Below are 18,297 nucleotides of genomic sequence, written 5' to 3'. Positions count from 1 at the left end.
TGCTTTAAAAATAATTACTGACTAAACTTAAATCCATTTGAGCAACTTTCTGAAGTTTTCCCAATTACCTATCAATATTGCATCATCCTAATTTCTAACTGTAAATAAATTTAAAAAATATGAAGGAATAAGGCGAAAATAAAAAATACAAATTTTGAATATGAAAATGTATTTCAAATCTCCATTAAATCTATTAAAGGCGGACAATTTCTTTATAAAGCCAATGTTTGTACAAAATGTGTCACTGAAAAGTTGATTGTTACTTATTCTATGCTTTGGATTGTAGAATATCATAAACAAATCAGCCACAACACTATTGAATACAATGATGGAAGAAACATTTTAATACAAAACATAACCACTTCCTTTAGAGAAGTCATGACATTCATAATAATAATAACTAAAATTGCTATATTATAATTATATTATTCATAATTCTTATTTCTATCATAATAAAACAAATTACCTAATTCTAACTAAATATAAAATACAATTGTAAAGTCAAATCCAAAATTAAGTAATTGTAAGTTTACTTCAAAGGCACAATATCAAATCTAACATGGTTAACAATTTAACATTACAACATAACTTTGTTAACTGAGAGTCAATTATTCAATAGCGATATGCATCTCCAAAACCATCAGAGCTACATAAAACTATTTAAGTTATTAATAGAAAATATTTTTAAGACAGGCTTTAATTTCAAAAAGGTAGGACACCTTGTTATTTATCAGTAACAAATGAGCATTGAAACATTAAAGTAACAATTAAAATACTTGTAAAGGCACAGCTTAATGGCTTCATGATCAGAAATAAATGCATTTTTACAAATATTAATACCTACTTCCCATCCCATATAACTAGAAATGTGTAGGGCTTTGCCTTCAATTTCCTTTTTTCGGCATCTTTACATCAGTGTGGAAGAAGATATTGTTACTTAAAAATAATTGTGCGTGTAGTTAAATAGAAAACACAAGTATTACGTTAATAAAAGCAACACCAAAATGTTTGTGTCTTCAAAAAGGTGATTTTTCAAATTATATCATAATAATAAATCCTGACTTCAGACAGGCAATTTTTACATTTTAGTTTAATTTTTTTTTAACTATTGATTGTGTGTCACGGAAAAACAGCAAATAACTTTTTAAATATTTGTGAAAAAAATATTTAGGCTTGACTAAGAAAAATGACAATAATCTCTGGCGGTATAAGATCTAAGAATCTCCGAGTTGTACTTATTGTTAAATTGGTGATATACTTTGTTTGTAGCCACTTGACATTATGTACACAATAGTGAAATAAACTTAAAAAGTATTGAAATACTTAATGTACTTTAAATATTGTAAAATCTATTCTAAAATAGCGAAACAACTACAATGGAACTTAAGAATAATAGTAAGAAAACCAGCAAGACGTTTACATATGGCACTTTTGAATAATTTCATACAAAAATCCCCTAAAGCAGTGACTATATCCATCTTCGCAAGATGTTCCTTTCAAAAATTTCTCTCCTTGAGCAAATACTAGGCGCAAGCAAATTTATTCTTTAACATATTTCAAATACGTATAAAAATAGTTTGCAATGCGCTAAATACTAATGTATACGTCCAGCTGAAGTGTATAGTTTATGCATTGCAACTATTGCAAGTAATAAATACTTCAAAAATAAAACAAGTCTATGACATGGTAGTATCAAATAATATGGAATAGAGAAATATCAAATTTCTTCCATGATTGTAAGAGGTAAAAAAATCAAAAAGTTGATAAAATACACAACACCTGAAAAACTGTTCAACTATTTTCTGCTATTTCAGTCACTTCAATATTGTATACTTTCTCAAAATGCATAAACCTTAATATTTTTACATAAACTATTCATTTAAACTAGTAAGCCTGTTGTCCCATGCCAACATTAGCACCCTATAAGTCCTACATTCTAGAAAAACCTTAGTTCATATTAGTCTATTCTTACTAAACAATGGTTGTGTTATCACACCCTTTTTACCAACAAGTTTGAAAAATGTAGATTCAACCAAGAGTCAGTTTCACTGGTCTATGATTAATATTTCAATGGCTAACTGGCAATGAGGGTTTTCGCGAATGAAAGATCCGCTAGATGGCGGGACGTGGATGTGGGGTCTGACTGCTGCGTGATTGGTGGATTTTGACATATCTGTCAATGTCATGTTAAAAATAACCAATCATGCAGCATTTGGACCTCGCGTCTACGTATTGCCATCTGGCGGATTTTTCATTCGCGTAAACCCTCTAAAAATAAAGGCTGTTATTTACCGGTGACTTATCTGCCAGATATCCCTGTAAAACCACAAGTTATAAAATATTTGGCAGATTAGTTCGAACAAGTTACTAAGTAGAAAAAAAACCTAAATTGTCTATTCGACCATTATTAAAAAAGTTGAGCGCACTGGTCATTCAAAAAGATGTATAGTGAAATCATCAAAAATCAGACTTGCACATTATTGCAGTAAAATAGCACTTGATACAACTAAAAATAAGTCACAATATTTAGTATACATGGCAGAATATTTATGTTGTCCATTGTAGCAGTATGAACAATATTCAGGGTATTCATACCCGTTTTCACCATCAATCCTTAATTTTTAAGTGACCCATATGAAAACAAAATTCCTGATAAGTGTTACCATAGAGGTCACTTAAAAATTAGGTATGAAAGCATCAGTCAAACATTGACAGGGACTTCTTTCACCATCCACCGCTGGTGATATTTTGTAAAACATTGGCCATCTACGTCTACGTACTGCTCACTCCGTTTAGTGGTTGCTCGGTCTGTATTGCTCCAGCGTTGCTCTAATGTTGTCAATGCAGAGGTCACAGGCTCGTGCGTACTCCGGGTCGTGGTTGACGCTCTTGGCATGCTCCATCATGTTCACCATAACCTCCAGACCTGTGATCATCACATTCTTGCCTACTACTTGTACCTGAGAGTAAAAAAGTTTTAATTAACGCTGGCCTGGTCTATTCTATTCACAAATTCAAATTCAAAAAATTTATTTGTGAAACACAGGTAAGGAGTATGATGTACAAACAAAAGATGTGTTCAAGCCGTGATCAGCCTTGTCGGCATACAAATGTTAAAGCGTGATTTAAGTATAAAGAAAAGTTTTTTTTTTATCTGCAATCAGCCCAGCGGCTTTAATCAGATTTGATGTTGATTGTTAATTCGACTTTTGGGGAGTGCACGCCCTGTGAAATGTCATCCCTGCTCTTTTTCTTCCTGAGAAGATATGGAAAAGAAAAGTAATAATGAGCAAATTAAATGTCAGTTAAATTAATATTGTGTGCATGAACAATCCTGTTGTATGTAATAATTGAAAAAATAAGATAAGTTTCTCCTCATCCACGAATACGCGCCCCACCAATTTTTGGTCTCGGTCGCGCGGGGTGCGGGGAGTTTGATCTGAGAAATCCGAGCGGCATTATTGTAGTGTGCGTGTGCACTCATGGATAATATAGCGTGTACCGATAACACTCAAACATTAGCGGAAGAATGGTGATGAAACGTGGATGAAACGATCTATAACAAGGTTTGCTTAGTTTGGGACTACGCTTCGAAGGCAAATCTCAGTTTAACTTTCGAAATTAATTCTTTACTCCGAAAAACATCCGAAGTTTCAAATGTTGTCATCCCTCTCAAGCAAAGCGATATGCCAGCATAGGGTTGCCAGGTCCAAAAACACAAAGTCAAAGTCAAAATTTCTTTATTTGTTTAGACTAATAAATAGTTCTTACAAATCGTCATTTTGCTCTCAAAAGCCGGACTCGGTGCTTAATTTGGCCGGACATTTTACCCTAAAAGCCGAACACGCCTTTTTTGACATGTCACGGGGGGGAACCCTGCTGACGAAGTAGACTTACCGGTGGAAGAGTGAACAGGCCATCGTCGCTCGGGTCAGAAGGCGCTTCGAGCTTGACCTTCTTAGGCTTCTTGGTGGCGGCGCGTGCGATGCGTTTCTTGGACGCGGCATGCGGCACGCTGACCTTCTTTGCGATGCGGCAGTCGCGAGGTTTTATGAATGGTGTTGACAACCAAATTCGAATAGTCCATCGGTTTTGCTCCGAAAAACATCCGAAGTTTCAAATGTTGCCATCTCTCTCACGCAAAGCTATATGCCAGCATAGGGTTGCCAGGTCCAAAAACACAAAAGCCGGACTCGGTGCTTAATTTGGCCGGACATTTTACCCTAAAAGCCGAACACGCCTTTTTTGCCATGTCACGGGGGGGGGACCCTGCTGACGAAGTAGACTTACCTGTGGAAGAGTGAACAGGCCATCGTCGCTCGGGTCCGAAGGCGCTTCGAGCTTGACCTTCTTAGGCTTCTTGGTGGCGGCGCGTGCGATGCGTTTCTTGGACGCGGCATGCGGTGGGTTCGCCTTTTCCTCTGCGGAGCGTAAGTCACGTGTTGGACAGGAGCACGCGCGCGCGCCGATCACTTGCCGACCGTGCACTGTGCCTCTGTTGACAATGAAGAATGTTCACTAATTTTGTTTTTTAGCTTTCTGTATTCTCTGTTAAAAATAAAAAATACACGTGAAAGAATTATTTCGATACGTCAATTAGTTTCCAAGATATTGAATTTTAAAAGTGCGGGCGGCGGCCGGATCGCCATTTTATGCGCGTGACGTCATATTACAGCGACTGGCTCATATTTGTATGGGTGGAATCTTGCAAGCTGAATTAAGACCAACTTCCAGGCAACCAATTAAGCTGAAATTTCGCAAACACATGTGATTTGGATGACCATGCAATATTATGATGACATGGAGCTGATCTGATGATGGAGCTGGAAGGTGGCCATAGGAACTCTATAATAAAACGACTTAAATGCATCGAGTTTGGGCTCGTTCGTTTTGTATTGATGAGTATTTTAATTCTATATAGTAATCGGGGTCTAATGATGAAGCTGGAAGGTAATTCGCAATAAAAAGACACAATCGCATCAAGTTTGGGTTTGGTTCAATTTTAATTTCTGTGATGGGTCTGGGTGATAATATGTATGATAAGTTTGTATTTACAAAAAAAAATGTATTTAAGTATGTTTATATCCGTTTTCTAGTGAGCGGACACTGTGAATGTACGTCACGCGGGGTCACGTGACCGTCGGCGGGACTCAATATTTAAGCGAACTTTGAATGCCTATAAAATCATAACTACTGGGTATTTTTGAATGAAATAAAAACTAATGTATTTGTGAATGTAAAAGCTTAACTGTAACATAGGTTTCAAGTGATTTTGCATACCTAGTAACATTCTCAATTGAAATAAGTATTGAGAATTTAATGGGAACAACCTTCGTCGTTTCAGCCAAATGACGTCCACTGCTGGACAAAGGCCTCCCCCAAGGTTTTCCACAATGAACGGTCCTGCGCTGCCCGCATCCAGGCTCTTCCCGCGACCTTTACCAGATCGTCGGTCCACCTAGTAGGAGGCCTGCCCACGCTACGTCTTCCAGCCCGTGGTCGCCACTCGAGAACTTTCCTGCCCCAACGGCCATCGTCTCTACGAGCTACGTGCCCCGCCCACTGCCACTTGATTTTAGCAATTCTGCGAGCTATGTCGGTTACTTTGGCTCTCCTGCGGATCTCTTCATTTCTGATTCGATCACGCAGGGAATGGGAATAACAATTGAATTGTAGAGAATTTAACTGTCACACTTGAGTGGCAGTCTTCGCTAGTCACAATGAGTCCGAGCACTTTGAGTCTTTTGAGTTCTTTAAGTTTTTGTATTTACTTCAAACTACAGCTATGTATTTAAAGGACTCAGTAATGAGTTATTATAAAAAGGCTCAGTTTTTGGGTTCTTTTTGGCAGGACTCAAGACTTTTTACAAGACTTAAAATTCTAAAGGACTTCGGCTCTTAAGTTTTATTTATTTGACTTGAGTCTTCAATATCTCAAATTTTATTAAACAAACCTCCAAGAATACGGGCAGCATAGGACCGGAATTTCCCGATGTGTGTTGAGCTAATGATAGTCGATAATAATTTAACTTTGTCGAAGGTAGTGGACAAGTTACCTTATGGTATTTAAATGTGAGTGAACAGAAGTACTCCCCGTACTACGACACCATCGAGAAGTCACACTTCTCGGGGAGGAGTGCCTTGGTAATACACACCTTGGGTGTCGTGCAAGGACCATTTTTGGGTCCTCTCTCTTATCTACTAGTAAACTTACTCTAAATCTTCCAGTGTGAAGACAATAGCAATCTCCAGCCTGTTAATGCCAGTGGAACAGGAGTTCGTCCATATCAACTTATACGCGAAACGTATGAGAATTTCAACGGTGTCGTGCAAGGACCAATTTTGGGTCCTCTCTCTCATCCACTTATAAACAACATTATACTTACTCCAGATCCTCCAATGTGAAGACAATAGCAATCTCCAGCCTGTTAATGCCAGTGGAACAGGAGTTCGTCCATATCAACTTATACGCGAAACGTATGAGAATTTCAACGGTGTCGTTCAAGGACCAATTTTGGGTCCTCTCTCTCATCTACTTATAAACAACATTATACTTACTCCAGATCCTCCAATGTGAAGACAATAGCAATCTCCAGCCGGTTAATGCCAGTGGAACAGGAGTTCTTGCAGGCGAACTTGTAGGCAAGCGTGTAAGAAATTTTTGGGGTCGTGCAAGGACCAATTTTGGGTCCTCTCTCTTATCTACTAGTAAACTTACTCTAAATCTTCCAGTGTGAAGACAATAGCGATCTCCAGCCTGTTAATGCCAGTGGAACAGGAGTTCTTGCAGGCAAACTTGTAGGCGTGCGTGTGAGGGCCCGCAGAGGACGGGAATTCCACCACTACGGAATACCAGGAGTCTGGGGAGGCCGGGTTGCCCTGGTAATACACTCCCTGTGTGCCGAAGTCCCGGGAAGAGAGCAGGACATTCATGCGGATGTCTTCGGGCACTGCGGTGAGAATTTTAAACATAATTAAAAATTGTAACACAAAAACAAATTAGTAAACATTTGAAAATTTAAAAAATATTTCTTTATTTTATTACTTTTTAAATGTTATGTTTGCTATTGTTAGATAAGATAATTTATTTATTTGCACAGAAACATGGTACAGTACATACAGGTGTCAGTGGAAACATAATCAGGCTCAACATGTTTCGTCTTGTCAAAACATGCAAAAATTTTAACTTTATTATAGGAAGTAATGTCATGTTAATTACGCCACAAAATATAACAGAAGGTAAACTCCATACTAAGCGCGCTTGAGCCACGCACACATAGACACCGCTCACGTACGCGTTATCAAGACTGTCTCGGACGAATGCGAGGCGCGACTGCGTTCGCTTGAGTGACGCTGCTCACGCGTTTATGAAATTATTTTTTTGGACGAAAATGAGTGAACAACAAAAAAGGGGTATTATGACATTTGTTACGTAGATGGTTGCTTACACTCAACATTAAAAACTAAATTTTCGTTTTTTAAACTACCAATTGATTCCGGGAGGTAAGTAAGGTATTTATTTGTATTTTAATAGTTCGTTTAACGTTGACAAATTGAAAACCAACTTAATTATTAGGAATATCGAAGTATTTTAAAGAGGTTTTAGGAATTATTGGATAATAGTGTCAACCACCCAACTACATACTACGTCATACTACTTCTTTCTCGTGTATTTGTTTGCAAACTATTACTATAATAATAACGTACTAAACATAACTACATAATAAATTATACGTGGATAATGTCGATATCTGTTATTGTCTTTCTTCCATAGTATTAAAAGTTACATTTTTCTATCATAACGAAATAAACGCAACACATGACAAGACAACCCTAGCGCGACGGCCGATTATATTATGCGAAGCGAAGTACATACATGAGTTTATCTTCTGTTATATTTTGTGATTACGCGCTGTAATGACGCGGCGGGACATAGAACAAAAAACGGCATCGAAATCGGTCCATTCCATGTCAAACTTATAACACCTTTTTTGCGTGCTGATACTACTGATTAAAAAACACTTAAAAATGGTTAATGATAGCCATTTTGAATACTTTCTATATTTTTTTGTTTTCATCTGACACTTAGAAAACAGTGTATAACCCGATCGAGTTAACTGCGCACCTGGCAGCCGTGACGTCACATCGACGCTCTGCTATTTATTAAATATTATTATTATTTGCAGTAGCAGGCCTGTTCATCTCTGCGAGTTTACATCGAAAACAAAACACGCACGATGGCCCACCTACAGGATACTATTCGACAAGGCCTCACATACGAGCGAACATTGACTCACGCACGCGTATTCTTGTGTATGATGTAAGAAAATAAAGAAAATGGTGTACTAAATACTGTGCAGTATTTAACTGCCTAAATAATAATAAAAACACAAAATGTACTTTTTTAAGTTGCCTCAAGACACTGAGAGGTAAATAAGTAGTTAATATTATTCATGATAATTCATGCTAAATCATGTATTTCCTCCGCCATTTTCCGCAGTTTGGCACCTCACGTCACATCATTTTACCGAAGTCAGCCCTATAGCTTCGGCGCAGTGCCGATCACTGACGTTTGTCAACAAAATGGTGCTTGACTCTTGAGACAGGCTAAATTACACCATATTGTTAATGACATTGAGCATACATTTTTTTAAATACCTTCGCGAAGTAAAACTTCTGTACGTAGTACTTATTATTATTCTGTGGTAGTAGGTAGACCGACGATCTGGTGAAGGTTGCCGTAAGCACCTGAAAATCTGAATCTGAAGCGTTGAATGTTTTTTTCTGAATGAATAGTTACTTGAAAAAATGGTTTTGACAAACCATTAGGAGCATGCCGGTGCTGCATGCAGCATTCCACGCGCTTCTCGGCGTGTTCCCTCGCGGAGAACACGACGCACGTTCGCACGAACATTCGCTCGCCGCGGTCGAGCCAGCTGTACTGCGCCGCGAACGCGCAACCCATGTCCACGAATATCATATTCAGGCGTTCGGAATGCTGTGGGGAATAAATAAAATAAATAATAAATTTTATAGTAAAAAAAATGTGTCTGTCACAGAAAAAAAAACATTATCGCGCGCGTCCCTGTTTCAAAAACCGGGATAAAAACTATCCTATGTCCTTTCCTGGGACTGAAACCACCACAAACTGTTGTAGAACTACCCATTCATAAATTCAAAGCACATATTAAAAGTACCTTAATGAAAAAGGGCTACTATAAAGTCGATGATTATTTAAAAGATAAAAATGATTGGGATGCGTTACTGCCTAGCTCGCATTAATATTTATAACCATGTATTTTTAAAGCATGTAAACCTTTGAAAAAGAGGCTGACAATAGTGACTGAGTTTTTTGCGCTGCTTCTTCTCAGCACTGGCCCATTTATTGTCCTGAAGCAGTGGTAGGGTTAATACTGGGACGTGTAAAAGTGCTTTTTTTTAAGCCTATTTACAGAAATAAATGAGTTTTTAAACAATCTCTATGCCAAATTTCATCAAAATCGGTTCAGTAGTTTAGGCGTGAAAGCAAGACAGACAGACTGAGTTACTTTCGCATTTATAATATTATAGGATAGATTAGTATAGATTTGCTTTTGTGGGCTGGTCAGTGCACATTATCTAGTTTACCTACATAATGATTGCATTATCACCACAATATAAATACTACAGGGTCTACATAATCTATTATCACGCGATATTGTCTGTGTATTGACCTGCAGACAAGTTAATCCCATCAAAAACAATACTTGTCAAAAAAAACCAAGTCTCGCAACTCAGTTGTTCTACGGTAAAAAGTTGTGAGATCCATGTAATACCAAGTCCAGGCCAGGAAATCTTTAACGTTTTACATAAATTATTGACTTGGCCATCGCACTAAATAATTTAATTTACACGTGTTTTCATGCGATGGCCAAGTCAATATATTTATGTAAAACGTTAAAGATTTCCTGGCCTGGACTTGGTATTACATGGATCTCACAACTTTTTACCGTAGAACAACTGAGTTGCGAGACTTGGTTTTTTTGACAAGTATTGTTTTTGATGGGATCTCATTTCTTTTTGTATTTTGTAGACAGCAGTTATGTATCTAGAAAACTGGACCGAAATTGAAAAATTTTACTCGACTTGGCGGTTGCACTACCGTGCCCCCAAATATCATTTCTTTTTGTATTTTGTAGATAGCAGTTATGTATCTAGAAAACTGGACCGAAATTGAAAAATTTTACTCGACTTGGCGGTTGCACTACCGTGCCCCCAAATATTTTAGTTTTTCCTTGATTCATACACCAAACACTACTTATATTCCAAATTTGAAGCTTCTAGGTCTGCTAGAAGTGCCTTAGAGTTTTGATGATCGGTGAGTCAGTGAGTCAGTCAGTGAGTGACAAAATTAAGTAACTTTGACCCGTTATAATTCTTAAACTACTGGTTCAAATTGAATGAAATTTTAAATATACCGTGTCTTTACAATGCCTGCATAGCTAATGAAAATTCAGCCTTCTAGTTTTATCCACAACGAAGTTACAGGCGGTCGAAAATGGCCTGAATTGCTTCGAGAAAAGGATGGTACGGCCGTGCCGCTTTTTTGCTCGACTTGGTGGGGGCACTGCCGTGCCCCCAGATCTTTAAATATTATTGTCATTGTAATAGATAACGGATTTCCTGAGATAGTAATTTAAGTGATAAGATTATTTGACTCACAAGTAGCAGTGAAATAATGAATGAAGGTCATAATTTTAATGCCGACTGCATATTTAGATTTATGAGTAAATAAATAAAAGTAAAATTCATTATAATTAATGGGAAATGGACATTTTTCATTAACGCCTAAATTACTGAACCAATTTTTATGAATTCGATTACTTAGACCTTAATGGGTGTTAGGAGTATGACATCATCATTTCAGTTTTAAGCAGTACGAGCACAGAATAATCGTGCTCCCGTGAGTTTTGAAATAAAAAAGCAATTCCACAACCGCGAAAATCGCGCTGTGAGTTCTTAACTAGTGAACATTAGGCCTCTCCAATCCAACCCGTCTGGCCAGCATGAGGGCTATCGTTTTTATACTTAACAGTTGGCACCCCTGGCGATTGACAGGACCTTACTCTACAGTGGCGCCATCTTGATGAGTGCAAATGCGATAGTCCTCCTACCACTATAGCGCTCACCAGCCGGCGCCACTGTCTTCGCTACTAGCAAGTGACAGGACCTTACTCTACAGTGGCGCTAACTGGTGAGCGCTAAAACGATAGCCCTCATTAGAGTGCATTATTTTATACAACTTGAAAAAATCGAACTGTGCTGTAGTGCAGTCTGAATCCTCCCTTTTGCCATTGATCTGATTGATGATAATGATGAGTGATGACTTACCAGATACTTCTTATTGGGGGGGCTGGTAACTTTCACGTTGAAATTCAACGGTCCCGGGAACGGAGTTTGCTTCGGCGGGCCGACCGGGACTGGCGGGCAGGCCGGGAGCAGAGAGCAGCTCGGGACAGGCTGCCCGACTGGCACTGGCGGGCCGACCGGCACTGGCGGGCCGACCAGGACTGGCTGATCCAGCCACGATGCATCAGAATACAAATTGGAAGATTCCTGTTGCAACAAAATTGTTTGCATATCATCAACAGTTTCTAAAATGTAAAATATTATTGAGTAGGTACACAATAAAATGTAATTAAATTAAAAAATACAGCAACGCTAAAGCTGGGTTGCACCATCTTACTTTAACTTTGACAAACGTCAAAAATCTGTCAAAATCCATACAAAAAGCACCGGTTATCGTCATAGTTACCGTTAAAGTTCGGTGGTGTAACTCAGCCTAAGAAATACAGCCTTTGCAGGTCAACTTATAAAATACTAGCGGCCGCCCGCGACTTCGTACGCGTGAATCCCGCGAATTCCCGTTCCCGTGGGAATTTCGGGAATTCCTTTCTTAGTACACCTCTACGGTACCTAAGCTACGTCTCTTCCAAATTTCAAGTGCCTACGTTTAGCCGTATAGGCTGTGCGTTGATCTGTCAGTCAGTCAGTCAGTTTCTCCTTTTATATATTTAGATTTTTTTCCAGTCAACATGGCGACAGACAAAAAACCTCCTTTAGATAAAGCTTGAGTAGGTTCTTAAAAATCACGTTCAGTAGGCGTCAAATAATGGCACACCCCCTCCCCCCCCCCTGTCATGACATCACGACCGTCCTTGCCATGCAGATGCGTCAGTGAGTACTAATCTGCGCGACTTTGTCACCCCCTGATGCTTGGCACCCGGGGCGGACCGCCCCCACCGCCCCCCCCCCCCCCCCCCCCCTTACGCCGCTACTGTCCTATTCTAATTTTATTGTAACAAAGACGTGTCGCGAACTTTTTGGCTACTTAGGGTGTAACGAACTATTTGACGCTGACTGTACAAAAAAAGAAAAAAGTATTCTGGAAGACTTCACAACACAGTAGTAGGGTCAGGGAGGCAACAGTGACTCACTTTTTTTTCGAAGCTTAATAAAAATAGATATCGCTTTAATATTGGCCTAAAATTTGCTCACATTTTAGATACACTATTGAACTGTAACTGAGCACTCATGATTCTACATTATTTACTACTTATGTCAAAGTAGGAACCTAAAACAAAAAAATGATAATTGAGCCACTGTGGACTACTAGGTGTACACACTGACTCACTACCGTGGTACACAGTATTAACGTGGTACGGCAGTATTTATATGAAAAGAAAATGCCCATTCCGCGTAGTTTTTTATTAGAAATAATAACAAAACTGCACAAGCTATTCTTATTATAATCAACAATTCAACACGACTCTTAGTACTTTTATTGCTACCTATAAGATCTTAAGTCATCTCAATCTCTTCGTTATTTATTTCTTCCCTATTTTTCTGTCGGTTTTTTTCCGTGGCATTCTGTAAATAAAAAACAAAATTCGATTTAAAGTTATAAAATATTGAATTCGTATAAAGTATTAAAATTGAGTCACTGTGTACTTCTACGCCATTTTGTAAATATTTGATCAAAAAAACCAAGATGTAAAACAAATTAGTCAAAATTCGGATTAAAGACAATTGATACAAGACTTACTATCCGATAAATATAACGGCTATTACCTATAGCAACAAACAAAGATATGAAAACAATCGAAACTCACCTTAGAATGTAATTTAGTGGGCGCGAAAACAAAAAACATTCCCTCACCCTTCCGCACGGCACTTGACCGGCGAGCAAACTGGTTTAAACGTGTTCGGGTACCAAGACCTTTGAATCGGTAAAAGAGACAAATATATATTCCTATGCCTTCAGGTCGAAACATGACTGAGCCACTGTAGCCGACCGAGTCACTGTTGCCTCCTTGACCCTACAATAATAATAATAAGCCTTTTATTTCCGAACATTTTTACATTTAACGCTTTCTGAATTTAGGATAACACTTATATAAAACAAATACTTCACTTAAAAAAACTTTCACAAAATGTCTAAAATTTCGGTGTGCCTATTGGCAAAGGCCTCCTCCAACTCCTTCCATTGCCTTCTGTCCTCCGCCACTCTCATCCATAGAGGTCCTGCGGTCAACCTCAATTCATCCTCCCATCTTAAAGCCTTGCGACCTCGGTTTCTGGCGCTATCTCACAACATAGTAGTACCTAACATCTATTATTTTGTAGATAACGTGTAGAAGAAGGCCATAATCTTGTGTTCTATAGGTATTAATCATAGAACTGATAAGCCAATCAATTTCTCATTAGTAGGTATTACCTTAAAGCTACCTACTTAATAAAACAAGTGGGAACAAGTTAACTACTGCAGGTTAGTTTACAATCAATATCATGCTTTTCATTGGAAAAAAAGAAGAAAATAAATGTTTCCTGGGTAAAAAAGCGAGTTTGAATTAGTCCATTGGTTAACTTATCAAAAAAATACTCAACGCCTATTTTTCTCTTTTTCAAACTAATGAAATTTGAAAGAGATAAAGCACGCCAAAGTTCAAAAGAATAGACCCGTGACGTCGACGCATACTTAAAAGTGTAGCACTTTGTGACGTCACGCGGAACTTCAACGTATCATAATAAAAATATAAGTGTCCAATATTTTTGGATAAAAGTTTTTTTTTTGGAAAATAGCCTATTAAAAGGGACAAACTTACTTCATTCATGTGGCTGGATAATGCTGATGCAGGCATAGTGTCTTCGTTATAGTACTGCTTACAAACATACTCGTCCACGATACTGTAAAAAAAGGATTTACTTTATTCTACTGTACCTAACTGTTTTATTTATCATTATCATTTAATTTTCCGCCACAGAACGTCTACTGCTGAACATACGCCTCCCGCAAGGCCAATTACCTCCACATCGAACGGTTGACAGCGGCCTGCATCCAGCTACCTTTATCAGGTCGTCGGTCCACCTTGTGGGTGTCCAGGTCCACCCACACATCCATGGGACGTCCGTCCCGCACTGTTTTATTTATAGACAAAGTTTAAACTACTATTTGGTCACCAAGATCTACTGCTATCTTATTTTATGGTGATGGCGCAATTACACTGCGAAATAGGGACGTTTCCTGGGTAAAAAAGCATGAGTTTTAATTAGTCCGTCAGTTAGCTTATCAAAAACTACTCGACACGTGTTTTTAACTTTTTAAATCTAATGAAAATGTAAAGAGATAAAGCGTGCCAAAGTTCTAAAGAAAAGGCCCGTGACGTCAGTGAGTGCGTAAAAGTGCAGCACTTTGTGACGTCGCGCGGAACTTCAACGCACTATAACTTTGTTATTATTTGTTTGATTGACAATTCAAAATATGCGTGTTCAAGATTTTTTTATAACAAAATTGACGGACAAAAAAAATTTTTTTAGGAAACTAGCCTATTGATTGAGACGAAGCGCTAGATCGCACACCGAAGTATGGGCGACGCATGGGTGGGGAAGGAGAAAGTAACAGAGATGGTGTTCACACTATACTAAGACCAGGCCTGTTCATCTCCGCGAGTTTACATCGAAAACAAAACACGCTCGATGGCCCACCTACAGGATACTATTCGACAAGGCCTCACATACGAGCGAACATTGACTCACGCACGCGTATTCTTGTGTATGATGGAAGAAAAAAAAGAAAATGGTGTACTAAATACTGTGCAGTATTTAACTGCCTAAATAATAATAAAAACACAGAATGTACTTTTTTAAGTTGCCTCAAGACACTGAGAGGTAAATAAGTACCTAGTTAATATTATTCATGATAATTCATGCTAAATCCTAAATCATGTATTTCCTCCGCCATTTTCCGCAGTTTGGCACCTCACGTCACATCATTTTACCGAAGTCAGCCCTATAGCTTCGGCGCAGTGCCGATCACTGACGTTTGTCAACAAAATGGTGCTCGACTTTTGAGACAAGCTAAATTACACCATATTGTTAATGACATTGAGCATACATTTTTTTAAATACCTTCGCGAAGTAAAACTTCTGTACGTAGTACTTATTATTATTCTGTGCTATTACGTCTCGGCCGATTTCTTGCATAGTGCACTTGTGCCATAATAAGTGCATAATCGCAAGAAGAATGTATAATCTGAATTGATGTACATATTTAACTCTTTAATATATCCCAGTATTACTTAATACATTAAATGGGACAGTGCTGAGAAGATGCAGCACAAGAAACTCAGTCAATATAGTCAGAAGAGAGCTTAGGCATAGGCCAGCTGCTCTTTAATATGAAAATCTAATCTGATTAGTCTGGCGACTGATTGCAGGAATCATCAACACAAAAAAAAATATAGTCAGCCAAATTCAGTCTGTGATTATTTTAATAAGTTCCAGGATTAGCCAAATTCAGTCTGTGATTATTTTAATAAGTTCCAGGATTACAAAATTTTGACTAGGTCTGTAGCATAGCCAGATTGCAGCATTGAATTTCATTACCTGTCTAAAAAACATGCAGTCGAATTGAGAACCTCCTCCTTTTTTTTAAGTCTGTTAAATACATATAAACATTATTCTGTAACTCACTCCAAGTTGTTGAAGTCTGGACTGTCGTCAACCATCACTTGGTGCGGCAGTTCACCGATTTCTTGGTAAGACATGATTAGTGATTGTATCTGAAATAACAAATTGAAATAAAGATTCAGTTACAGTCAAGGACGTCTTTACATATTTTCTTGTTTTTTAATTTAATTCATTCATAAATCAATAATATTGCTCACTACTACTAGTATCTTAGTATATTAAATAAATGAACAAACATAGTATGCACATGTATGTACAATAGGGTATTTGCTACCAACTTTTTAAAACTGCCAAAACAAGACTATAGATTTTGTACTAAATTTTGTGTGGCAATTCAACCCTGTGACGTCACTATTTTGTCAACTCAATTAAACTACTACCCATTCGCGCTAAGATTGCCGGTCCGTGGAATGCGCGTCCCCTACTCCAACCGCGATTAAACGCAAATTAGTTAGTGATTAAACGCAACTAATGTGTCTTATTTTACGCAAATACAAAATTTTTATCAATAATAACAAATAAAAAATATTTTAAACATAGTTTGATAAAGTTATAAACGCTTCTCTTCATATCACCAGCGACAAACTTAAAGCGAATGGATAGTACTTTTTTCAATTACAATGCAATCAAAAATCTAAAATATAGACCAGAATGAAGTGTCTTTATAAAAAAGCTGTGCTTTAGAATTATTAGGGAGTGGTGGCAAATACTCAATTAAATGCTGTTGAAACATAGTTAAACAAAAAAATTTGAATAAATAAACATTTGTAAAAACTACTGTAGTTATTGGAGACTGAACTTTTTATGTACTTGGCTTGCTCTTGACTTGATAAGTCTCACTCATGAGGTGCAAATGACTAAGCATTCTTATCATTAATCCTGAATCTTGTAGTCTACTGTTTCCGTTACTTTCTACATTTAACATAATAACAGTATTTTGAATGCAAATTAAATGTATCAATCAAAATCATTAAGTATTAAGTAAACTCATATAATCATAAAGACTTGAGGGTATTCGAAATTGTTAAAGCATCTATACTAATTTTTAAATGAGAAAGTAACTCTGTCTGTCTGTCTTGCTTTCACGCCTAAACCACTGAACCGATTTTCATTAAATTTGGCATAGAGATAAATTGAGTCTCGGGAAGGGATATAGGATAGTTTTTATCCAGGTTTTTTAAACAGGGATGCGAGCTATAAAGTTTTTCTGTGACAGACAAAATTCTTTTTTTTGTACATTTCAGGTTGCTGTAATGCTACTGTACAAGCTGAAATGATAACTAACTCTGTTGTCCTTCAGTATAGAAGTTCACCAAAATCAGTGACGATTGTCTTGAAATTGACTTGTCCAGTAATCAGTTAGCCCATTGTCTCACACTGCCCTTTCCAGAGCGTAATCTCCATTCAAAAACCTTTATTTTCATCAGTAGTAAGTTCTTCACATTTGAAGCCCAGTCATTCCTCTTCTACTTACAAATCTGCTTACTGTGCTGATGTTTTATGTTACTATTCAATTAAAGATTAAGCATTTCGCGCTTTCCCATCAGTACCAGTGATGGCACACTTGAAAATTATTGATAACGCAGTAGGTTTCAATTTGGACCCTAAATCTTCACCTTGGGATTTTGTTATAATTTTGTTCTATTATATTTTAAACATTTCCCCGTTTACTAAGTATTTCTAGCATATTTAAAGTTAATTAATGAGTAGGAATAAAAATATTGGTCTATCTTACCGTAAATCGACCGGAAAGTAACGTGCAATGAGGATGGTGAAATATTTTCTTTCGAGAAAATTAAAATAACTAAAGACAAAATAAAATATATAAAATCACGTATAACATAATATTTTAATTAGTTAACTTTTAGGCGATGGACGTCTATGAAATAAAGTTTCAATTTTGCGAAAATACAAATTAACACAAAACACAACGACGAAGAACGAACCACAGATAAGTTAAAAAAAAAGTAGCTGTCATGTCATGTCAGTTTTTTTTAAATGTTACCAGTATTAAATTTCCACTTTCTATTTAATTCTTATGTGATTTGGTGTTTGTTTAAATTAAAATGAATTGCATTTTTTAAAGTGAAAGTTTATATTTTATAAATTTGCTGCAATGCAATGCATAATTTAAAAAAAAATATTAACTTTATTTTATTTGTTAAATTAAGTTTTTTTTTATGAAAAAGTAATTATAAAATTAAGCATTCGTCAATTAAGACGTAAAAATGAAACCCTCGTTCTTACAAGTTAAGTAACGTGATTTTTTGAAAGCAAAATAATATGATT

The 18,297-nt window shown here is 37.2% G+C and overlaps 1 protein-coding gene and 1 long non-coding RNA gene across 2 annotated transcripts; both read right to left on the bottom strand.

Annotated features, from left to right (window-relative positions):
• Positions 1 to 152: 152 nt before the first annotated feature.
• LOC135082520 (cellular tumor antigen p53-like) lies at positions 153 to 17,945 on the bottom strand. The gene is made up of 8 exons (XM_063977321.1): positions 17,744 to 17,945; positions 16,012 to 16,100; positions 14,145 to 14,226; positions 11,371 to 11,595; positions 8,824 to 8,998; positions 6,719 to 6,950; positions 4,291 to 4,495; positions 153 to 2,960 (listed from the first exon to the last, which is right to left on the bottom strand). Exons 2-8 carry the CDS (start codon positions 16,083 to 16,085, stop codon positions 2,793 to 2,795), a joined length of 1,161 nt encoding a protein of 386 aa, XP_063833391.1. The 5' UTR covers positions 16,086 to 16,100; positions 17,744 to 17,945; the 3' UTR covers positions 153 to 2,792.
• LOC135082096 (uncharacterized) lies at positions 12,733 to 13,370 on the bottom strand. The gene is made up of 2 exons (XR_010259339.1): positions 13,152 to 13,370; positions 12,733 to 12,909 (listed from the first exon to the last, which is right to left on the bottom strand). It is a non-coding gene; the product is annotated as an uncharacterized LOC135082096 (long non-coding RNA).
• Positions 17,946 to 18,297: the final 352 nt, after the last annotated feature.

This window comes from Ostrinia nubilalis, chromosome 21 (genome assembly GCF_963855985.1).
Source record: "Ostrinia nubilalis chromosome 21, ilOstNubi1.1, whole genome shotgun sequence".
Lineage (NCBI taxonomy): Eukaryota > Metazoa > Arthropoda > Insecta > Lepidoptera > Crambidae > Ostrinia > Ostrinia nubilalis.
This window is presented reverse-complemented; position numbering and strand designations above follow the sequence as displayed.